General features: G+C 38.1%; 2 protein-coding genes across 4 annotated transcripts in view; one reads left to right on the plus strand and one right to left on the minus strand.

The window, feature by feature from the left end:
- The first annotated feature begins 7207 nt into the window (after positions 1-7207).
- samsn1b (SAM domain, SH3 domain and nuclear localisation signals 1b) lies at positions 7208-17813 on the plus strand. The gene is made up of 6 exons (XM_028465962.1): positions 7208-7330; positions 13072-13204; positions 13434-13585; positions 16526-16714; positions 16792-16942; positions 17626-17813. The coding sequence occupies exons 1-6, from the start codon at positions 7208-7210 to the stop codon at positions 17811-17813; spliced, it is 936 nt and encodes a 311-aa protein (XP_028321763.1).
- A 544-nt stretch (positions 17814-18357) lies between these two features.
- The window catches only part of gdpd5a (glycerophosphodiester phosphodiesterase domain containing 5a), a 42579-nt gene continuing 35408 nt past the window's right edge, over positions 18358-25528 (minus strand). For 2 of the 3 annotated variants that reach the window (XM_028465854.1, XM_028465852.1), the window contains 4 exons: positions 24797-24944; positions 24330-24412; positions 21411-21523; positions 19920-20054 (listed from right to left, as the gene is read on the minus strand). In XM_028465854.1, coding sequence (XP_028321655.1) covers positions 19963-20054; positions 21411-21523; positions 24330-24412; positions 24797-24944 — 436 coding nt within the window. In that variant the 3' untranslated portion in view covers positions 19920-19962. Of the gene's footprint in view, positions 20055-21410; positions 21524-24329; positions 24413-24796; positions 24945-25528 lie in introns of all 3 variants that reach the window. The other variant, XM_028465853.1, reaches the window with a different exon arrangement.

A 25528-nucleotide genomic window follows, 5' to 3' on the forward strand; every position in this document is an offset into this window, starting at 1 on the left:
CTACGGGAGAACCTGAGGAGAAGTCGTTCCTGTGCTTCGTAGGCATTAATTTTAGTTTATAATGACACTGGATGTAAAACAAAAGCCTACAAACTGTTCAAGAGAGAGTTTGCTGATCACCAGAGCTCTTCTAGCCTCCACTACCACCTTAATGCTAAACATTTTGCAGCTAGCACAGATAGCTAGCATTGACACTCAGGCAGTGGTAGCTCTAACATGCCTCAAGCAGGGAGCTCCGAGCGTTGCCAATCCTGCACACTCAAGAGCCAAAATGAATAAGTCCATGAGTGACAAATGAACAACGTCAGTGGATAAATGATTGTAGTGGACAGTCGACCACTCTCTGTGGTAGAGGATGTGGACGGGCCTAGAAGCGCTGCCAGGTAGCGTCATCTGGCCCTACTTATAAACTGCTATGCAAAAAGACAATTGTAAACAAAATTCATCAGCTTCATCAGTTGTTCTGTTTATTTAAACACATTTTCTAACTGTGCTGTTTTTTTATTTTAATACACGAAACAAAAAATCTGGAAAAGCATGAATGTAGCTTACTTAAAGTTAAGTTTGTGCTTTGAGAACAATGCAATCATAATATTCTTTACGAAGTGTCTAGAGTTCCAGACCTGGACCTCAGACAATCCTGGCTATAGTTCCTGCACTTCCTGTGCGCATGTGCAATTCCGTCACTGCAGACCTTTTCTACATAAGCGTAATGTGCCCCACTTGGTGCAGGATGGCCAAGTGGTCTAAGGTGCTAGAGTCAAGGATTTTTTCTTCCAAATCCCACTTCTGGCTTTTTTTTTTTTTTTTTTTTCATTTTTCCATATTTAACATGGCAAATTCCACCTTTAAAAAAACATGTATGAAAAAAAATTATAAATATTTCCTGGGTTAAGGTTCGGGTTAGAGATATGCTTAGGGTTAGGTTTAGGGTTAGGGCTAAAATAAACTGAATGAACTCTAGCTTGAAGGACACGGGTCCGGCAGTGAGGGAACTACCGGCATCTGGCTTACTGCACATGCGGATGCATGCGCACACGAAGTGCCGGAACAATAGTCAGGGTTGTCTGAGGTCTGGGTCCGGACCAATAGCAACAGCCTATTCTTTATTCATATTGCACATTATGTTAGCATGCAGTCATGAAAATAATGAACCCAATTTTGTTGTTTAAGCTCATTTATTGTTTTAATTGATTCTGTCACATACCAAAATATTGCTTCTTGTGTCAAATATTGTTATGCGATACATTTAGATTAATCGAGATTAATTGAGATTAATTCATTACAAAGTATTTAATTCAATAATTTTTTTTAATTCAGTCCCACCACTAGTTTAGATATCTTAACTCCCCGTTTGAAGTGCTTTTAAAACAGTTATCATTATTGTCTCTTTGAGAACCAGCACTGCTTCTCTTTCTGCCTTTTGCAACAGGAATGTTTACCTTACTGAACCCCCACCCCTGAATCATGAGTGTGTTTGATCCATCTGAATGTAGTGGGTGTAAACTGGGCACAAAGGGTAGCATAGTCATAGTAGTAGTAGTAGTATAAGAAGAAATAGCAGTAGTAGTACGTAGTGAGAAAACTTTTGTTTTAAACAAACTAATAGGAGAGTGATTATTTTCGACCTGGTTAACTAACGTAGTAACTACTTTGTCTCCATCAAGTCATTCTGATAATCATTGCAGACACGTGGCAGACAATGCCTGCCGTTGTTGTTTATTGTCTTCTAATCATGGGTGGAGCAGCTCACTCTGAGCCCAGTGTTGGACAGCAATGGCTCACTGCATCTATTGGATTATGGGAGGGATTTAAGGGCAGGATTAGGCCATAGGGATGGAGACAGCATGGGGGCTGCGTGAGGTTCACATGACTGGAAATGTGTGTGTGTGTGTGGTGAGGTGTGGTGTTTGCTCTACAACAGTCTCATCTTCACCTGCTTCTTGTTGTGTGTGTGGCAGCCTGATCTTCAGCCATGAACTTGCTGTGCTTCACACTGGTAAGACTCTTCATCTGAGATGGGTTGAGGGTTTGTTAGATGGTGGGGAGCAGAAAGGTGGGTTGCTGTTTACATGCTGCTGATGATGGGATTGTTGTTGACAAGTTGGTTGTTTGGAGGACGATACCAAACATATATATTTGGTGACTATTTCCATTTCTCTTCCTGGATTTGGTACTTCTTGAAGATAAAACTCTGAAATGTAAAATATTTGTTTATTCAGGATGTTAAAAATCATTCAATTTCTCCGTCAGCAATGTATGACTTGAGGGAGTGTAAGATCTGTGATGCCTAAGCTGCAGTGTTACTGTGAGGACACTTCATAGTTCAGTAAATCTGTGTGCAGTTACATATCAGTGATTCTATTATTAGCTGCTTCTAAAGAATCTCAATGCACTCATGCATTGTCAACGACAGGTCATGCCTAGCAACACAAACCCTTCAAGATGTCATCAAAATAATGCAGAACACGTCACACAAGAAATCAGTTGGTACGATTGTGATGTTGACAATAATTTTGTTTAAGCAATGATCAATATGGTAAGGTTAAGGATTCTGTAATTAGTCTCTTTTATAATAAAGAACAATGTGATTTCTCACAGCCAATCAGCTGCAACCTTCCAGTATCACTGATATTAGACCAGGGGTCACCAACCTTTCTGAAACTGTGAGCTACTTCCAGTAGGTACTATATAGTCCAGAGGGCTACCAGTTAGAAAAGCATGTCTTAAATACTAGTTTCATGGCTTCACTTTCATTAGAGGCAAAGATAATAAGGCTAGCAGTAACTTAAATAGGTAGGAAATCCGTATTTATGCAATTGTTTCATTTTCATTACATTTCATAGAAAATTATTATTTTACTATTTTACTAGCTGCCCACAAACAACTTTTAACTAATCGTATAACATGTACAATTTGTAAAATATTACAATTATGTCATATTTTACAAAAATACACCTTGGGTTTTAAAAAGCACATCTTATATATACAGTTTTATATATAAAGCCGAACCTCCCAGATCACCTGAGGGCACCTCACATGGCCCAGGAGGGCTACCTGTGTTGGTGACCCCTGTATTCGACATTAAGTCTGAAAATAAAAACATTGAAAACTGCCAGCCATTCTCAGAACTGCTACCACCTCACTGCCAGCCATTTTAGAGCATTTTGACTGATTTTTAAAGACCCACAGAATATTTTCATCAGAAAAAATGTTTTTGTTTTTGTTGTTTCTGAACTCTGGGTCAGAGTTGAATGGTTTTCTTATTGCAGTTTGACTGTCCTCCAAGTCTAACCTCCCATCAGTCCCCACACACGCAACTTCCTCCTTTTCTCTCACAATCGTGACACTCTCCATAGTCCACTCAGTTCCACACATGCTCTGGTTGAGTGTGCGCTGCTGTAAGCTGCTGGTAGCTTCTCCCTCCCCAGCAATGGTGATAATCATGGCTAATCTCTCACCGAAAGGTGCGCTGCTGCCACATACATGGCACCAGTTGGTCAGTATATCATAGTGCAAGACTGATATTCATGGAAGAACTCCATTACATTGTCTCCTAGCAACCCCGGTCGAAAAACACAATTGGCAGCGAGCGTTTACATTTGAAATGACACACAGAAATAACAAAAGCTTAACTTAACTTAAAAATATATTTCAAAGTGATTTCCTGCCAATGAAGTTAGGACAGAGGATGTGTTTTAAAATGACATGCACATTATTAAAGTCATGAAGTATATATCAATGATTGGAGACATTCTTTATGACCATCTTAGTGTTTATATGAAGTATGCAAAAAACTTAACTGGCTTGTGTCAGACAAGCTTTTTAATCCTTGTTTATTTGTTTGTTTGTTTGTTTGTTTGTTTATGTATGTATTTCATTCAAGACATTGAAACACATTTCTTTCTCCTCCACATTGAAAAAAAGAAGTAAAAGATGAATGAAAAGGAGCAGAAAAAAGTACTGATAGCATCTGCCCCCTCCTTTGAGAGAGTAGGTGCTTTTAAGATGACTGGAAGTGTAGTTTGAATTGGTGGTTGGATGTGATGGCAAAATATAGAGTGTGGTTGTCTTTGACGCAAAGTGGTGAAAGTGGAAAAAAACGGAAAAAGTACAAATTTGTTATGGAGTCTGAAAAATTGTGGGTAAAAGTGAGAAATCTTTGTCTGATGGGCCCAGCTGGAAAAGCCTGCTGGCTTCCAGATGTATTTACCCTCACAGTACATTAAAGTTAGGAACAAGAATCTTATATGAGAGGTCAATCTACAATATACATGTTCAGATGAGCATTAAAGAAGAGATGAGAGGTAAAAGTACTTCATAAAAATGTCGGAGTAGTAGTAGTTAGTATTCTAACTAGTTATAGTTAATTGAAATAGCTCCACCTCCAAGACATGCAGATGGATGAATGGATGGATGGATGAATGGATGGATGGATGGATTAAACAGTGCTTTAGGTTCTGTTTTGATTAGACTCTTTTAAAATGTAAAGAGGGTTTCTTTTTGAACAACCAAAAGTGAAATAGTTGTTTTTCTTTCTTGCCCAGAATGGCTCCACAGAGAGTGTTTATGAACCGCCGTACAGCCCGACACCCAAAGAGGTCCTATCAAAGAACCAGAGCAGCCCAGCCCTCCTGAGGCCCAGAGCTGAGTGGGTCTCGAACTCATCCATTCACAGCGTGAGGCTTGTTTTTGTGTTGTCATACACAAAATAAATTATCATGCATAAAGACCAATAACCAACCAGTGGCTTGTAATATTCAATAGAAAATTGATTAGTATAAATATTAAAATTGATAATGTGCACATAAACACATTATATGAGCTCCAGACTAACTAAACAGTAAAGCAAACAACCCCAAAGTGACATCACAACTGTACATTTCTTATTGTTGACTATCTGTTTTCTCCTCAGAGTACATCCAAACTAAAGAGGGACAGCAGAAGGTGTGTACATTACTTCTTACTTTTACTTCTATGTAACTTTTCCACTACAAATATTATATATGCGGCTGTCATTCCAGCTCACTCGCAGCAGCCTCTGATTTGGACATTGCAACATTAGGTAGGTAAAAACCATCTTTAGTGCTTTGATCAAATATCATACACAAGAAACACAAGAAATACTGACAATTTTAAGTTCTTCAATAATCTGAATAAAAACAAATCCCTATGGAATTTCTGGCAGATCTGTGGCACTAAATCAGCTTTTGATGTGCAGCCATTGAAGTGGAATCTAGTTTTTTTCTGATGTGTCATTTGGTTTCCAGCTCCTAGTCAGAGCAGCACTCTGAGAAGAAGAGACAATGCAAAAACACAGACTGGCTCACCAGCTCAGGTAAAACCATGGTGATATAAATGTGACACTTAAATCCAGGACTCATCATCCCCACTCGATGTCCTGCACACTGGATATTACCAATATTCTTACACAATCACTTACTGCACAACAAATGATCATTAAAAATGTCAGAGCTCAGTTTTTGAATTCCCTCGTGAGAGCCAGGAACACCTGGAGGTTTGCACATGCTGGTGCATGTGAGGGAAATGACGCTCTTTGCTACACTTTTTATGCAACAGTAGAAAGCTGAGATGAGCAAAATGTGGATGAAATGATCAGTGAGGTGCAGATCAGTGAGATCGCTTTAGACAGATTTAGGAGTGTTTGTGGTGGGTCGAGGGTTAAACGAGGTAAACAACTCCAGAACAACTTCTTAGAGAGGTTGATTTGATGCCAAGCAAATCAGATCCACTATCTACTCTAATCTGCTTTATGATCATTAATCTGCTTTAAATGGTTCTTTTAGAGCTGCTGTTCTTTAGCAGAGCTGGATCTTCTCCTGTTTCCTGTAATACTTGCCAACCACTGACAGTGACAATGGATGTCAGAATGGCGTCTCACTAAATGCTGTGTCATAGAGGAAGTGTAGAGTGGGACAGAGATACATGCCGGGATGGTGTTTTACATTGTATTTGTTTTTCTATTTTTATTCTTTTATACTATTATTCTTTGTTCTTTAAGGGTCTATTCTCCCATGCGCGTAAGTCAGAGAAGCCATGCAGCGGCGCTGTTTTCGGCGGCACGCTATTCTCCCCCTGTACTTAAGTCAGTCACTGTGCCCCTCCATCCCAGTTGGGTGGAGGGGCCCTGAAATGTGGGCGTTTCCATTGAAATCTGGCCTTGCGTGTATTCTCCCGTCTGATTAAGTTCTTTTCCTCTTACATGCTTCTGAATCTGGAATAAGTGCAGCACCCGATAAGGTGAAACATTATATTGGAAAGAAGTATGGACTTAGTTACAATTTAAGTCACAAGCACTCCTAATATTACAGAAGATATTTGAAGAAATAATCTATCCAAACTGACACTGTCACACTGTCACGGGAAGGTGGGATTCACACAAGCACGCCAAAGGATTGACCATCAGAATTTCTAATATGTTCACATTTACCAGTTCTAACCGGGACAAAATGTGTTGCATTTCATCATATTTTATCCATGCCACTGCCGTCCACTCCTTGTCTTGTAAGGGGGTGCGTCAAGGAGCTGATGTGTGTGAAACTGTCAGACTGATGCTCAACTATTTTAACACTGTGTACGAGGGATGTAACGATGGCACTGAGCGTTTGGATTTGAAATGACGAGTTATCTTGTCAGTGGCATTGAGTTAATAACCCCCTCCCTCACCCTCTTTCTGACCACACCAATGCATCATTCTTGCATCCATCCTTGTTGTCTGTAGGGCAGTGACAGCCAATCTGAAATGTCAGTATTAACACAAAGCTCAAGACGACTGAAGAAGCTACACAATCTGGCCAAAGTAACACAGAAAGCACAACGGAGTGGAGCAGAGAGAAGGGAAATCACACATGAAGGTAAAAGAGAGCGACTCTGGATGAAGGTTTCCTAATCAGCTCTAAGACTTGTCTGTTGATTTTCAGATCACTGGAGCGATGCTGTAAGCAACAACTCCATGCTGACCTGCATTGGTTTGGGCAGGAGGACAGAAAAGAAGGCCACAAAAACTGACAATGCTGCAGCTCCCGTGGAGGCCAGTGGTCACCATGAGGAGTCTGAGGTGGAACTCTATTGGAGCCCGAGTGTTGAAAACCCTCCATGGAGCTCATATCACTGTCCACAGGCTTGGACTCCGCTCTACACCACCTTCCATCATCCACACCATGAAATGTGGACATGTGGAGCAACGATGTCGCTACCTCGAAAAATTGAGTGGGACCGCTTTGAGAGTTTGATCCAGGAGATGGACTGTAAACATTCTGTTCCTCAGATGATTCGCTCCATTACAGATCTGCAACTCTCACAGAACAGAGTGAGTGGAGAGTTTAGTTTCTGCTCATTCAATACAAAGGTTGTTGTCTACATGCTCTGTTTAGAAAGTTCCATTCATTCCTTCATCATGTCACAAAAAATTACACATATTTTACATAACCTATCAAATGGGAATTTAGGCTATTGTTTCTTAAATTTGACCAAGACAGCGGCCTCTAAATAACATCTGCATCACATAAGGAAGGTCAGATGGTTTAAACCCTGGGACACTTGCATTCTGCCTGTGTGGGGTTTGCATGTTTTCTCCATGCTGACATTGGGTTTCTCTGCGTACTTCTCTCCCACATCTAAAAACATATGTATTATGTTAAATTGCAATCATCAAATTGCCCGTTTGAGTGGTGATTTGTCTCTTTGGGTTTTTCAAGTATTTCTGGCAGGAGCTTGTAAATGATTTCTTCGTGGTAGTGGTTGTATCCAAAAACCCTTTACAGATACTCCTTGTATCTGCTTGGAATCCTTGTTCTTGCATAGAGAACCAACGGAGGATATTTCATTTTTCTTTTACCAAATTTGAGTGACATTTTTAGGACGCCAGAAAAGGTTTTAATAAAGACATCAGAAGTAGATGATACAAGGTCAATTCCAATGGGGATTGCATGTTCTTCCCCTATTACCGGTAGGGGAATAACATGCTTTTTTTCCCTCACAATTTCTAAAGTTACAGCCAAGCAGTGTCTCTTGTCTAATATTAGAAAAAAGACAATATAACAAAATATATTATTATTATTATTATTATTATTATTATTATTATTATTATTATTATTATTATTATTATTATTACATACTGTATCATTTGGACACAGTGATTGCATGCTTTAGAGAGTATAGCTATAGCTTTAAGCGCATTGACCTGCCATACTGCAACACTTCACTAACATCTGCGTGAGAAGCTGTATTGATGTAATGCAATTGTGTCTTATAGGATCACTGCAAATGCATTGGTTTGCTGCATTAGGGACAATAGCATTTGTAGCTGCTTATCCATCAGCTCAGTGCATAATAATGAAGCTTCAGTTCACCAACGGGCCAACAGAGAGTGGAACAGATGTTGTGAAAGTAGCACTAGATGTCTGCTAAACTGAGACTATCAGTAGATCCCATGCAGCACCTGCTTTATTGACACCTGCATCCTTCATTTTGTCATCTTGGTAGGGGGGGGGACACATTTTTGTACATGCAATGGTGTTTCCAAACCAACAGTGGATTATTTATCCGCTAAATAATATAAGTCATATTTCAAATCATTGCCACTGACAGGGCTTGACCTACATAAGAAAACAAGGCATAAACAAAAACACACACACACACGTACACACACTTCTATTTTTTGGGGTCACACAGAGAATTTGCTCATGACCATCTGTCACCACAAAACATACATTTAAATCTCTTTCTGTTTTACCCAAACAGTCGACCAGATTTGGAAGATCAGATGCGTCCAGAGATCGCTCATCTTTAGCGAAACAGCAGGACAACCACTGTTGTTTAGTAAGAAACTCCAGCTTTGCACATTTAGGAGCTCTACCTGAATGTAGAGGTGAAGGATGTTTTAAATATGTAGTGTGTCTGTTCACTGTGTCCTCTTATTAGAATAAACAGGTGTGGAACAATGAGATGACCAAATCCATTGTGCAGAGGAGGGAGATCACAATGTCATCACAGAAGGATGAAAAAAACGTGGAGGTTTCAATGGTTGATTCACCGACTGCTTCGATTGTAAGCGCCACATACTAAAAAACAACTGAAAAATATCTAAATGTTAATCCTGGCCTTTCTGAGCCCTTAAGTTGAGCCATAATGCATCTAACGGTGCATTTACACTGACCATTCCTAGAACAGTTCAAACATTCTAGGATTTGGTTGGACTGTGTGAACACGCAAACAAAGAGGATGTTTTTGATGGTCTTGGAGGGTTTCCAATCGAAGCCTAGAGCGATTAGATGCGCCGTGAACACAACTTCTCTCTGAGCGGATCAAACCCAGGAAGTATCGGCGATGGTGTTGAGCGTGCGGTATTGTGGGTGATCAGGAGAGCCCACAACAAAGCTTTATAACCACCAAAAGCACAACAACTTGTTGCTGATTCATTGTTGAATGTTGTGAAACAAGAAATGAAGAAGGCAGAACTTTCTGCGCGCTCTTAAGCACTCGCTGTCAGTGCCCAATCCTTTCGCGGGTCTGATCGTTTCGGATCCTTTCAACACATGCGCGAAACGCGTCTACATCCGGTCGGCCCATTTTACAGTAGTTTGAGTACTATTTAAAATGCTAAAACCCTTCTGTTTAAAAAGAATTAGAAATGTATGTTTTAAGTGAATTACTATTAATTTTGTTTTTTATTTTATTTTATTTTCTGTTTGGTTTTTGATCGTCAATGTTGTGTATTGTGTTTTTATTTGTTTTGGGTTTTTTTATTGACAATTAAAAACACCGCAAAACAGTCACATATTTACATGTGTACTATCAAAATATTTAACAAATGTCATATGGTCATTTTACATTCAAATATCAAGCCCCAGGAGCTTTGACGTAAAGATTGCGAGTGAAGGACATGACGTAGTCTCCGCGCATGTGTTGAAAGGATACAAAAACGATCTGGCCCGTGAAAGGATTGGGCACTGACACTTGTTTTGACCCATTGGTAGGAGCCTCTTCTTCGGGTTTCTGTTTTCCTGAAGTCTCTACTCCAGTAACAACCCCCTCAACCACAGCAGCAAACTGTTTCTAAAAGCTAAGATTTTGCCCTTTACAGCACATCATTGCAACTGTTCTCTATTCTCTGTAAGTAAGCTCACTGGCGGCCATCTTGGTATGCCCCAAAACTGCTGGTAGTCAACAAAAGTTTGCAGCTTAATTTTGGCTTTGATTTCAATATTATGATACTACATATTAGAAGTATCTGACATGAAATATCAAGATTAAAATCCCCAGATAGAACACATTTCATCGAAATTATAGCCTTTTCCAAAATTGTATGTATTTTATTTACTGAAACACTTTGAGGTATTCTCTTTTCATATACAGGCCTCTTCCCACCAACAAAAGTGTTTGCTAATCACACATTCTAAAAAAAAAGTCGAGATTATGTGATCTGTCAGATTCTGTCGTCATCATTTTGTGTTATTGATACACACAAACTGAAAATGAATAGAAGCAGCACAACAACTCTGTTCTTTAACTCCTCACAGAATATGATGCTATACCAACAAATTACTACAAAATTACTGTACAAAAATATAAAAACCAAACAAAATGACAGCTTTTTAAGCACTAAACGCTGTTACTATTTTAAAGTACAGAATGTTCTAATATTCTATATAAATGGCATCATCATTGGTCTTCTGCTGTCTTCCTGTATTTCAAAAAGAGTAGAAAATGTGAATGTAAAAGGCCTTTTTCTCTCTCCCTGGTTCAGCCGGTGATCAGCTGTTTAAATTGCTTGCGCTACTTTCTGGTGCATTCTTTTGGCATTCTTATCAAAAGCTGGACTAATGAACAGAAACAGGTACTAAAAGGGTGACATACTATAAACACATATCTTAAAATAATTGTCCAAAAAAAAAAAAAGGTAAACTGATAAATATTAATTAGATTTTTGAGCTGATTGTCAAAGTCTGACTTTCTCTGCCCTTCTGTGTTTTTTGTTGTAGACTAGATGTAGCAGTCATGTTGCTGCCCTTACGGGTCAGCAAAGGAAGTGTGTGTGACCATAAACGATTTAAAGGATCTATATCATGCTATTTTAAACCTTCCCAAAATCAACTAAAGTTGAGATGCACGGTTCTTCTGGAGCACCACCTCTCCCCGTGTGAGTGCCGCCCATTTCATGATGTAGCCCTAGAACCCTGGCGAAGCAGCATGGGCAACAGGCACGCCCACAAAACAGTGACTTCCTAGAGGGGGCTGTTCAGACTTTATTAATGTCACTAAAGTCTGAACCGTAGGGTACGCTCATTTTTCAGGGCAGAGCAGCAGTTACCTTGCCTGCTAGATGGATTCTCTTCGTGTTCACAAACACCAGAATCCATCTTGTGCTGTTTCCGCCTTTGCCTTTCAAAACCGAACGGAACCAATTAGGACCAATCATGAGGCAGTGTTGTGGTTTACGGCGGGATATCCGGGTGTGACGAAGACAGACGCGCCGAAGCAAAACTGGCACATGTGCAGTTGCAGGGAGAGGAACTAGCTCGGCTACTGCTATTACCATAGCTCGAATCAAAATAGAAAGATGTCAACGCAGTAGGATGGTTAACGTGCCCTTAATTCGCATACTCACGGCAATAGTCACTCAACAACATAATGACCGCAGCATTACTATCCCAAAAGAAAGTTTTCACCAGCGGAGCCTTGTTGTTGTTGTAGCAGCGTCTCTGCGGTGCATGCCGATGGCGACGTCATCATTTGTTACCGTGTGATTGGCTAAAACAAATCATGGTAGACAAGTGCTTCGCCCAATCAGCTTCCAGCATTCTATTCATGTCTCTCCCTGCTTCCATAAAGATTGGCCAGACACAGACCCAGATCAATGTGGAGAACTCAAATTAGAGGGAGGGGCTACACATCAATCTGGCTCTTGCGGGGTTAGAGCAGCAGCTCAGAAAGCAGGATTAGTGAGGATTGCTCAGAGATGCAGGAACGAAGCCCAATAATACTTTCAGGGTGTTTTTGATAAAGAATTAACATTGTAACAAGGTTAAAAGCTCAAATAAGCTGATTTAGCATGATATAGGACCTTTAATGTTGTAGACTGTGTGGGTGTTTAAAAAAATTTAAAAATATGTCATGATGATGATGACCATATATTAGCTGTGCAGTTCTAGTTTCAAACTGGCATGACCTGTTGGTCTGACACTTTAAGTTTATGCATTTTAAAATTATTCCAATAATTTTTTTTCAAATAAATTGTATTTAAATGAGTAATAGTAATTAATTAAAACATAAAATAATTATTTCAAGCTTTTTTCTTTTTAAAATATTGTATCATCCCATAAAACCAATATCTTGTATTGTGAACTCAGTGTATCGTCTCACTCCTACTTATCATTGTTGATTTGCCACAACATGTAAGGACACACAAAATACTGTACATACATAGATAAAATAATGTGACAAAATTATAGTACTTCAGATGCTAAATACTGTATATACAGCCACAGCAATTTTAACAGCACAGTTTTATTACACATTGCATCATAGTTATGAAGTACTGTGCTTCTTCTATTGACTATAGTCAATTATATATTTTTTTCATTGTTATGAATTTAAAATTGTATTTGAAAAACAAGGCACTGTAATTACCGTAATTATAATAATAATTATTATTATTATTGTCATGATTGTTATCATAATCATATTAAAGCAGGTCTTATTCAGAAACCTCAGACCGCACAGTGCATCACACCCAGAGCAGAAGAAGTTCAAAGATGAACACAGCCAGTTGAGGATTATACTTAACACACACCTCCAAGGTCTTGGCTATAAAAAGCAAAGCAATGCTGGCAGGATTAGGAATTCTGCTTGCCTGAGGAGCTGCGTGTCCCAGCATACACCGGGATACTGAGCTGTTCCGTCACATGAAGAATCAAACACAGCCCTGACTCAGCTTTCCACTTGGTTGCTCTCTCTTTTGTCTGCCCTCAGTGTGTGAAGTAGAAGATACAGAGTGGGTGCTAATGAGGAGGAGAGGTGATAAAATCCTCGTGTGTGTGTACTGTGCAGGAACGAGAGGAAGGGAAGGCTGGAGCAGAGAGGATAGAGATGCACGGTGGGAGGCCGTTCAGCAGAAGACACAGGAGGTCCAGTAAATCTGTGGAAAGCCTCTTCAGCCTCAACAGTGGACAAAGCTCCTCCAGTAAGCACCTTCAGGCACAGAACCACGTGTTCTCTTTACACCACAACACAATGAATTATGCAACCAGATTGTACCTCTGAGTATCCTGGTACTTTCCTCCAGATGTATTCATTTGTCAAGTTGACACATCAAAAATTGAAACTCCATCCCATTGCAGACCTGCCTTATTACTGATACATGTCTCTGTTGAAATCAACCTCCCTCCTTGTTTTGGCCATTACTCCACCAGGCGGAGTCACCAGCGAGTCAGACTGCTCCAGTAACAGAAACAGTCTGAGGCTAGAGGTTGATCTATTGTCCACAAAGCATTTCTGTGGCAGAGCCCGAGTCCATACAGAGTACGTGCCAAGTCCTTATGACACCGAATCCCTCACACTCAAGGTAAACAAGTCACCAAACTTACTTTGTGCCTGTAATATTCTACTGTTGGAATAGAGTGATAATTAACACACTGTCCCATGCAAATGTAACAATTCCTCTTATTATGGGGCTGTTTGACTTGAGTATAGGTTTTAAAGGGATCCTTTTCTGTTTTTACAAATGTGGCCTAAAACCTTTTGAAGTGTCTTCATTTTTAGATCTATGCCTACAAAACGCATTATTTTGCACCATATTCATTTAATTAACTTTTAAAACTGGGACTACTTTACCCTGTGCACCGCCATGTTGAAATGACGTCAAAATGACATCTTGTGCTGCTTTGGGTTGCTCTAAAAATCTGTAAAACTTAAAAAAAAAATAAAGGTTCATATCAACCTCTTTTGTTATGATAAATTAAAACCATAAATCCTACTGCTAATGAGCAGCAGTGAATCCTGGTTGCCTTTATTTACACTACAAAACAGCAGAGTGGGAACTGTCGCCCCCTGTGGCCACAGAGTTTTTCTGGTCACAGTTATAATTTATCATCTCTCAGTAAACAAAAGAGGTTTACATCAACTTTTTAAAAAGTTTTACTGACTGTTAGAGCAACTCAAAGCAGCACAAGTTGTCATTTTGACTGAAAAAGCTGCTAAATGATCCTAAATGCTTCACCTCCCATAGAACTCAATTGACTAAAAGGGACTAATCACTTCAATGATGACGTCATTTCAACATGGCGGCGCACAGGGTAAAGTAGTCCCAGTTTTAAAAGTTAATAAAACAAATATGGTAAAAAAAAAAAATGTGTTTTGTTAGGCATAGATCTTCTAATAAGGACATTTCAAAGGTTTTAGGCCACATTTGTAAAAACAGTGGAGGATCCCTTTAACGTAGCTACAGTTAAGTAACGCAAAACTACTTTTTTCTCTATTTTTTTTCTCTATTTTCCTTTCATGTAAGTATCAAACGTTATAAAACAAAAATAAAAATATCAAAGTACCAAACCAAGATGAGTAAAATCATTTTCCAAAATGTTAAAATGATAATAACAAAGAAAAGACAAACAAAAGTTGAAACGAAAGCTGACAAAAATCCAAAAGTGATTGGACACAGGCACAGTGACAGGGCATGACATTCCAAGAAACCAGCCAACTCTTAAGGCTCAAGCACTCCTTCAGTAGTGAAGGAAGGTAATCAAGAGACGAGGCAGAGAAGAAGGAAAAGTACCACTTGTTTATTTATTTGACAGGGAAAATGCAGTCAGACATATAGCAAAAGATGCAACTAATTGGGTGTATAGCTCATGCTTTGTCCCTGGTTGAGCTTTTCCCTAAATACAAAATATAAATGCACAATCTTAATCACATATTACTTATTTCTAACAGTGATCTAGCATTTCTAAATTCCCACATTCAGCTCACACAGATACACACACTAACTCATCACACCGCACTTGTACTATTAAAAACATTATTTACAAGTGGGTACAACTTTGATTTGTTTTAAGCCACAACTTGAGCCTGGACGGGATTAATTTAAACTCTGTGATGCATTTGAGATGGGTAGGCAGTGAGTTCCACAGTTTGGCCTGTTTGATGGAAAAAGCAGATGTTGCTGCTTTGTCTCTGTATAAATGAACTTAGTGGCTCTGGTGCAAGGTTATTGATGTATTGAACATTAGTTTAAGACAATGTAATTTATGAAAGCTTTAAAAACTTAACAAATTATATTTGTTGAGTATATTGCAGTGGTTTTTTTGTCCATAATTTTTATTGCTTGGTTGTACAATGAATCAATGCCCTTTGTGGCTGAGGGAGCTGCTTGGCACCATGCTGTCATGCAGTATGATATGTGGGAGAAGATCATCCCATGCATGTACAGCAGGGCCGCTTGATTTGGGATGTAGTGTCTAATCAATTTAAAACAACTGAGGATTATTTTATTCTCACTGCACTTACACTGACAAAGCAAATCAACATTGACAAAAGAACGACCTCGCTGAGGTGAACCCACCACCTTATGAGACAGAAATTAAACACATGCACCACACAACAGATTAAAATATTAAAACGCATACTAATACGACAGGGTGTGCAGACAAAGGCAGAAATCCATTGGTAACGAGACAAAATACTAAAACATGAATAATAGCAACAAAAAACAATTAACTGACAAAATACCTTCACACTTCAAGACCAGGAAAAGGATGCACCATCTACTGTACTTAACTAGTCATAAACAAAATATGACAAAACACATTTTGTGTATACTCAAAATGTATTTTAAAACTTTAAAAAGTAAATACAATAGGACAAAAAAGTAAAACGTACTAAAGAACCTGATCAATTAATTGAAAAATGTAAACCAAACAAATGTAACATGAAAAACTATTAAAGAAATCTGTCCACAGAACCCAGATCCTGCAAAATCAGCTTATAAAAGAAATGAAACCCTTCAGGTGTACCTTAGAGGCTACATTGTTAACCTGTTTTAATGATAAACCTCATGTTCACCATCAGTATTCCAAGGCATTGTATCAAGTATTTAAGTGTAATTATTAGGCTTTGTTTATATCATATGTGTAGCCCATCCTTAGCACAGTAGCACGTGTTACAGACTTATACTGCCATCTATTGTCCGGAAGAATGCAGTAAATCTAATAATATAAATAAAACATGAAAAGTTGAAATTGTGTTCCCATGATTAAAAACAGAAATAAACTTCTTTTTAAAAGATATCTCAATATCTCATTTCACCATGTTTTGAATTTCTTTTTTTTAATTATTATATTATTGTTTTTCCTCTGAGAATTGTTTGTTTTGTACTTTCAATTGAACTTAACTTTCTTTATATTGTGCCAAATAAGCCATGTCAATGCCCTCCTCATTAAGCAGAGAAATCATTTGGTTATGCAATTTTTCAAAAACAGAAATGACACATGTCCTAAACGTAATGCAGGTGGGAAATATCATTGACATCATTGCCAAGCCTCCAATGGGAATATGGAAAGGTGTGCTGCATGGCAGGATAGGAAGTTTCAAGTTCATCTATGTGGATTTGCTCCCAGAGGAAAATCTGGGCACACCTCTCCTGGAAGTGAGGCAGAAATCTACTGTCCAGGAAGTATTAAAGCGTCTCAGTTTAGAGGTAATTTTTATTTATTGAGGTACCATTTTTCATTACTACGGCATTCTTCTACAGTCTTTTGTCTTCTACTTTCCCAGGAGTACTCCTCGTCTCTGCAGCTGAATGGTTACCAAACAGTGGATGATTTGATGAGGCTAAGGGAACATCACCTGCTGAAGCTGAAAGTGACTCATCCAGAGCACAGGCAGCGGCTACTGGCTGCTGTCTACTCCCTGCAGCAACTGCACTGTGAGTTACACAAACTCAGACAAGGTCACCCAAGGACATGCCAACACATTGACCAGAGATGGGCAACTTTTATCGCAGTGGGGGCCCACAAAAGTGTGATAGTCTTACCCGAGGGCCACTTTATTAACTATCATGTCAGCAGATATAATAATGACTGATCTGAGAATGAATGCAGGAAAGAACAAAGGCTTTCAGAGCCATTTTGTGTGCTTTTGTTGTCATTTTGCACATTTTCTCTTTCATTTTGTATGTATTTATGTTGTTTTGTGTTCTGGATGTCCTATAAATACTGTATTTTTATGTGTTTTTTGTTTTGGTCATTTCCTGTATGTTATTCTTATGTGATTATATATATATATATATATATATATATATATATATATATATATATATATATATATATATATATATATATATATATCTTACGGTTTTTTTTTTTGGACGTTATGTTTCTGTGAACTGGTGCATATTTGATGTAACTTTGTTTTTTGTTGGAGTAATTATTTATCTATCTTATTGAGTCTACTTGTGCATTTACCTTGGGGGCCACATTTAGGCCCCATAGGAGACAAGGAATAGACAACATGAGACCGCAAGTGAAAAGAAGTTGAACTTTTGAGACTATAGACCACTCTGGGGCTGTTCATCCATTCAACCTGCTTTCTGCCTTCTATACTTTACAGCTGATCCTCAGAATGATGCCAGTCGAGAAAAAAGGGAAAGCACAAAGGAAAATACCAACAACTGTCCGAGAGACTCCGGCTGCCACATGTCATCTGAAAGCACGGACATGTTTCCAGAGGATGGAGAGCCTCATTTCACCAGCAGTGACCATCCTTTATCAGCTGTCCTCAAGGCTCTGCAACAATAAACTACTTTGTTTTTCTGTTGTTGTTGTTGCAGCTGGAAAGACTTCCTGAAATGATTTTGTATTCTTCTAATATTTCTAATGAACGTGGATTATTTTACCTTCCACATGGGCCATTATGCAAATGTGGCAGATATTTATTTTACTGAAACCAATTGTTTTGTTTTGTTGTCTGGCACTAAATTATTTCAAATTTTACTGTGTGTATCCTGATTTCCATGGATTAGTTGGCAGTTCATACAAACAGTCACATTGGATTGGCAGAAAAACCTTTGGATTATGTGGAAGTTAAGAAAGTGACAAATACAATTTCAAAAAGCAGACTTTTAGTTGGTCACAATGATGACGATAGTAGGACAAGTATACCATGAAGAAGTTGATTTCTATTGCTGCTTAAAGTTATCCTGCATTATGTTTGAGATTCAAACAGGACTAATACACAGACACAAACAAACACAATGAACAACCATTTAATGTACAAATACAATGTTGCCATTGGTATCAGGAATATTACAATTGACTTTACAGGCCTTTAAGAAGACACACAAGTAAACTTAATATTTCATCAAAGGCAAATATATACGGAAAACAATCATTTAGAAATGAACAGATAACCTTGAGCAGTTCAAAAATACTTAACATCAGTCCATAACTCAATATAACACTATCATATGTCGTATGATATCATGTTCCAAAATGCAAAATGCCGCTCTTGGTCTTTTTAATTCCACTACGAGGATGATTGAAGTTTTTTCTGATTCTGATATAATTCGCTTTGACCTCATTCTATGAATTTGTCCATTTTAGTAAAAAGTTATCTTGAAAAGTAAATCCTTTTTTAACAACAAACGTCCAACTTTAAGAATACAAAATAAATTTCCATCAAATTAAGCAAAGATCTTAATTTATTATTCAAAGAAATAATTTTCATGATTTTGATTTGACAATTCATGTCAGCATTGTATGGTGTGTTATAATAATAATAATTATTATTATAATGATGACAGAGTTATTTGAAACAAACCAAACAAACTGGGACTTTCGACACTAAATCCACATTTGACTGAACTTTAACAATCAACACTGGATGGTACGAAAATTGTCAATTCAAAAATGATCTCCACACTTCCCTACTGAACATTTATGAATAAGCATTATCTACATTTTTACAAACACAAACCTTCCATAGCTGTCAATTCATTTGTAATTAGTGGAAGCCACTAGGTTACAGATGAAATAGTATTTATGGGGAAAAAAAGACAACATTTTAAGTTGAACCTTTTTCTAACCCTATCTGTCCATCCCACTGTCACTGTAGTGGAACTTCTCCTGGTTTTTTTTTTTTTTTAAAAGTTCAAAATTAAATTAAATTGTTCAGAGTAACCATGGGTTCCTCCAAGGACCCAAAGTCACCTGAACTACAGGCATTTTGGGATGTGTAACGTATCGAGTCAGCATTGACCAATATCAACCTAATAAAGTCAGTGTAATATCAATGAAAGTCAAGTTACACAAAAAAATTACGTTTTATTAAACAATCAACAGCTAAAAACATACCAGAAGCTTTTACTTTTAATCCTAATATAAAACAAACCAAAAAAAGGCAGCCATGTGAGAGGTTATAGTTAATAGGACTATAAAATAAATCAATCATGGCATGAGAGATAAGAGGCAGATAAATATCAGACCTGTACAATAAAACGTGCATACTCTCCCACATACACAATAGAAATGCAAGAAAATGAGTTGTGTTGGCTCTAATGCGCTCAGAATAAAAACATGACGACATCGTTTACAGTTCAAACCTCTGTTAGTGAGAGGAGATAAAGACTTTATCATACAGTGTTTCCTGTTTGCAAAGCAGCAGTGAAGACACAGACATGGAAAGCGGGTGCAGAAAAAAAGTCTTTCTTTCTAAATGAAACTTGTGTTTGAACGTTTTCTTTACACACTCACGCGCACACATACACACGCAAAAGTAAAATAGTTGACCCACATTCATCAAGGCCGTACAGTAAAAATCTGTCAGTCGTCTAGACCAGCGTTTCTCAGTGTCTTCATGTCTTCTGACAGGGAATGAGTTTCATTTGGTGCCATATCTCTGAGGTAAAGCATAAACCTGATTATCATCCAGCTGTGGCTGTGTTCTGCTTCAGCGGCTGAGGCCTCCAGGAGAGTATCGTGCGTAGCCGTTCTCAGGGTACAGAGAAAGCTCCTCAGTGCTGCTGAGCCCATTGTTGATCTCTGAAAAACAAGTAAACCATAACTTATCCACCACCAGTGAAGACGTGAGCCCACACACTTTTATTCATTTTTTTTTAAAATGTGGTTTAGCTCAAATAAAATTATAATTTTACTGCTTTAGGTCATTGTTGACCACTTGTTGACCACTGGATATCAGGCTTTTGCAGGGAGACCTACAGTAAGTCTTGCACTACTGTGCTACATTCATATCTATTTCTACCGTCACTCAGATGCTGTTACATGTGACATTGGGTGGCTTTTTATGGGAATACTCTGTTAGAAAACATCACTACCAGACACGGTTGGGGTCAATTACATTTTTCAATTCCAATTATGTCTTCAATTGTCTATGTTCAACTACAACTAAATTATGATTACGGTGACCAGCATTTTTTCTAATTGCAATTTTTATTTTTCCACTGAAAATCAATTACAATTACATTCTCAATTAATAAAGTTCAAATTCAATTAATCCCAATTACTGAGCCTTTAATAAATAACCCCATGAAACTTAACCTTGTGTTAGCTTTCTGTTAGCATAGCTTATGATAACAGGTCAGTTTGACCCATGTCCTAAATCAGCTGTAAAATACACAAAAAATATTATCTATCATCTAATTTGTTTTTAATCTCTTTATTACCTTGTTCGGGTTCCTAATCAATGAAAATATTGGTATTAATGTATTTTCAATTCCAATTTATTTAAAAAAAAGAAGAAAGAAAGATAAGAGAACTCAAGAGAAGTGAAATGTATTGGGAAAACGTGATATGAAACACATTTTAATAATAATTAACTACATACGTGTAAGCCATAGAACAGTAACATGGTTCCACAGTTTTCTGTTTTTAATTAAATTGTAGTTTTTATAGAATTTCCATGTCAATTACATTACAAAGTCAATTATCTGAACACAATTACAATTCAATTATGATTATAACAGCAAAAGATGTTTTCAATTACAGTTACAATAATAATTATGCCATAATTGTAATTAATGATCAATTACGCAATTACAATTAAAATTCACTCCAACCCTGCTGCCAGATATCATTTTAAACCTCTGAAAATCCATTACAATTTCATTTATCATTATTCCTACTTATGCTGATTTATTGATTGTCTATTTAACAAAAAATAGTTTAATCGATACTTAAAGATGTATGTTTAAATGTACAGCTGTAATTAAATTCTTAAATGTATATAAAAGACTTTTAGGGCCATGAAAATGATCTATTCTGCTAAATGGTTCATTAAAGATAATTAAAAACTACTGGGAAGTATTGCTTTACCTTGATACATGGATATGTTAATACATTATGAAATGTTGTTTTATTTCTGCTGATAGTGAGACTAACCTGAGAATATGAGCTTCTCCTTCATGATGTTGACGTCTCGGTTGGACTGTCGTGTCACAGCGCTCAGCATGATCTGTTCAGGGTTATAGTTTTGTATTCCAGTCATCCTCCACCTGTGACAACATGCACATTTCCAGAAATTCACCAGTACATCGTGATTCCATCCTAACCAGACACATTAAGTACCACACAGGAAAAAAAAGGTACACAACACTAGTGAACAATTGATGTGTAAGAAAGTAAAGGACTGGCATTGAGCTACTGAGCACAAGAAGCACAAGGAGGACAGACAAGGAGGAGGAGACAAAGGTCAGAGCAGACACAGCAGTTACCTGATCATATGATAGCTGACAGATGCCAGGGGGCAGCAGGAAGGTTGCATGCAGATCAAGCGGAGCAAAGTAAGAATGTCAAAGGAGAAAGAGCAGAAGAAGACGACGAGACGCAGAGTATGGGTTAAGGTTACTGTCAAAAGATTCATTCATCCATGTGCACAGATAGGATATTTAGGGATATTTGCACACAAAAAAAATATTATTTTATAACTTCTGCCAATCACTGTTGCATTTGTGGATTTTTTTTTTCTGTTTGGAAATGGAATTAGAATTTTCAGATCTGTTTCCACAGGATCTATTAATGCATGACATGTAACTACAATCACAAGATTAAATTTCATTTTTCAGACACTTTTTATCCAAAGCGACACACAACTCCAGCAGTTAGGGTTAAGGGACTTGTTCAACATCCCACAGTGATGGCCCAGGTTGTATTTGAACCAATGACAAGCCTGCTTCCTTATAGGTTCAGTATTATGCTATTTTTCATCCATCTCCATTTGTTCTAAGAACCACAACAACAAAGTATTTGAGGTTTATTTTCCCAAACTCACCTGTTTTTCAGAGTTTTAGCCCTCTGAAAAGTTACTTTCATGACACTTCTAAAAGCAGACTGTTTTAGGGCCTTCATGAATATGCATGAGTAGGCGTATCTGTAGACGCAGACTGTTGTTTTCAGCCAAAAAACTGCACATTACAGAAAAACATATGGCTATTTAAGAGGCTATTGTGATTGTGAGTCTGACAAAGGCTGCTCTTTGCACTGTGTGTTTATCACATCAGTAGCGTTGTCAGTCAGCTGTTTCAAACACTCACCAGAGCTGCTACTTCGCTTTCTTGTCATTCTCACAATTCTGACCACAGGAATAGTCCATTTCAAATAATAGTCTATTTTTTTGTCATACTGCTGCATTGCATTATGTCATAAATACATCAGATCATGTCAAAGGCGATACAAGGCGATATAACGGCTACTAAAAATGGAACTAATTGTGAGTGCTCACACTGCGCTTTGGATTATCTATATACTGGATTATCTATATACTGAACGTAAATATATTATCTGTGGATACAGGGTTAAGAGAGCAGGCTTGTAGTCATAGGTTCACTGGTTCTAATCTCCCTGGTCCTTCACTGTGGGATGTTGATCAGTCCCTTATATTAACCCTAACTTCTGCCTGGGCACTACACTGTGGCTGCCCACTGCTCCTCAGCGAGGGGTTGAATGCAGAGAACACATTTGGTGTATGTAGCTTTACATATATGACAATAAAGTAGAATGTATATTCTATATTAAACCGCAGTGTTTGTTTTACCCCTGAGGTAGTACCGTATGTAGAATGATTGTCAGGATGAGGAGTTTCCGCGTTATGACGTCACAACGCAAGAAAAATCCAACGCGCCCGTTTGGAGCTGACTTTTTACAAAACATGGAATAACAAGGGAGTGAGGAAACAGAACTTTTTCAACTTTGGATTTTCAACCGTCGCAAAACCATTATAAAGGGATCTTTTCAAAATACTGCCCCTTTAACTGTTACGCCACCACTTAATAATAATAAGTACTGCCTTATTTGTGTCTGAATTTTTACATGGACACACATGAACCTCATTCCATACTGTAGCGTAAAGACACTCAAACACACACGCGCGCACGCACACACGCACATTTCCCCCGAGGACAAAAAAAAAAAAGAAAAAAAGCTGAAGAAAGGCTCAGCAGAAATAGTAAACTGGAAAAGCTCAGCTGGACTCAAAATTAGACATAGTCAGATGTTACCAATGCAATAACAGTTACATTCATTACTCTACAATAACATTGTTAACTGTAGCAATAAGCACATTTTTATTTATATATTTTGTTTGCTTGAGGGTCGCAAAAATCGCAACTAGAATATTTGCATTTCCTGAAGAAAATGCAAGTGAGGATGCAGGTGCTGGCCCGCGTCACACTGTATTATCTTAGCATTGGCACTGGCAAGCAATAGAATTAGCCTAGTAATAGCATTAACCAAACATTAGCATAAGCCTAGCATTAGCATTCACTTATCAATAGCAATTAGCATTAGTCTAGCAATAGCATTAACCTAATATTAGCTAAGCATTAACCTAGCAATAGCTGATGATTAACAATAAGGTTGAAAATGGATGAAACAAGTTTAAATGGGTTGAAAATGTAATAAGGTGACATAATAAAAAGTAAGGAAATGATTCAAAAAGTTTAAAAGTTACAATTATAAAAGCATAAATCTCGGGAACACCAAAGCTATGGAGACAATTCACAAGAGAATGTTCACTACATCTACTTCAGCTTAAACTGGTTCGAACAGTCAACAAAAATATATGCTACTTCTGATAGAGTTTGCATGTTCTCCATGGTTATGCACCTCAGTTTTCTTTCAGTTACTCTGGGTGAAATTTTACTACAACCCAATTTTTTGTCTTTTCATTCATTTATTTCAAATCATAAGAATTACTGAAAAAATAGAATATTTGAAAATTATAATTCAGAATGTCTATGAGTAACAATAATCAATATATTTGTTTAAAAAAGCACTGTCATTCCCATTTCAAACTGTCCTTACTTTTGGAGACTGAAAATCCCTATGATGATGGCGAGGGACACCAGGTCGGAGGAGATCCAGATGAAGTTGTAAGCGCTGTGGCTCTGTGGGACACAGGGGGGAAAAAGGAAGAGCAGTTTCCCTGTGAGCGCTACTGGAGGTCATAATCACTATTACTGTTACCTACAGCTAACAAAATGATGCAGTGACCCAGACAATGAGTGGCTGACGGCTGCGCTTTACTTCAGATGTTTGCCCTTGTCTCAGCCCATCGAGGACACTTCATTAAAGTCCTGCTGCTGCCTAACATCACGCTGAGCTCCTTCATATTTCTCTCAGTCCTTGCCCTCCAGTCTTACTGAGCCCTCGTCAGTCTCTGTCGTTTCTCCTGCTGTCCTCTTGTCTCCCTGTGTGACCTTGTCTGTTTGTGTGTGTGTGTGTGTGTGTGTGTGTCAGATGAGAGACGGGGAGAGCAGAGAGAAGTTTACCATGAGCCAGATGGGGTAAGGCACTCTTCGGAGGACTTGGGGGGCATCAGAGGACACAAAAGGCACCCCACTACACCACAGGGTAGAGTAGAGCCACGGCTCATTCACTGGGTAGACACTCACACTCACATTATTGGCCTGATACTCCCTGTGGGGAGAAAAGGGACACATTAACACCTCAATAGCCACATTTACATGGAAACTTGAATTCCTCTTTAATTCAGAATACAAGTTAAATCCTATTTAAACTGACCATGTAAACAATTCCTAATGCAAATGTATTTCCGAATTAAACTTAAATCCGAATTAGGTGGCTGGTTGTTCCAATTTTAATTTGAAATTAAATAATTCCGCTCAAAGTTAATTCTGGTCATTCTGCGCATTCTCGACTTGCCGCAATGACGCGCTGGTGAAGACATAGTCCAGGATGGCTGCCCGGACTATTTATTTAATAAAAGCCTTAGAAGACACGGATATCATGAAAAGAGTGGATGGACGAAAGAGTAAACATACAGACATTCACACGGACCTCGGCAAAGGGAACAGGCTTCATTGTTCATTCATTTTTCACACAATGTCCTGGCTTTGATTGTCCAAAGTACGGACTTATATCTCCTTCCCCACGGATTAAAGTGAAAGCGTTATTATCGAGCTACTGCTTCAAAACTACAATCAAAATAAAAGTGAAAACAGTTATCATGTGGTCTTCTATGATGTAGCCGAAGAGAAAAT

Source organism: Gouania willdenowi, chromosome 14 (assembly GCF_900634775.1).
Source record: "Gouania willdenowi chromosome 14, fGouWil2.1, whole genome shotgun sequence".
Classification (NCBI taxonomy): Eukaryota; Metazoa; Chordata; class Actinopteri; order Blenniiformes; family Gobiesocidae; genus Gouania; species Gouania willdenowi.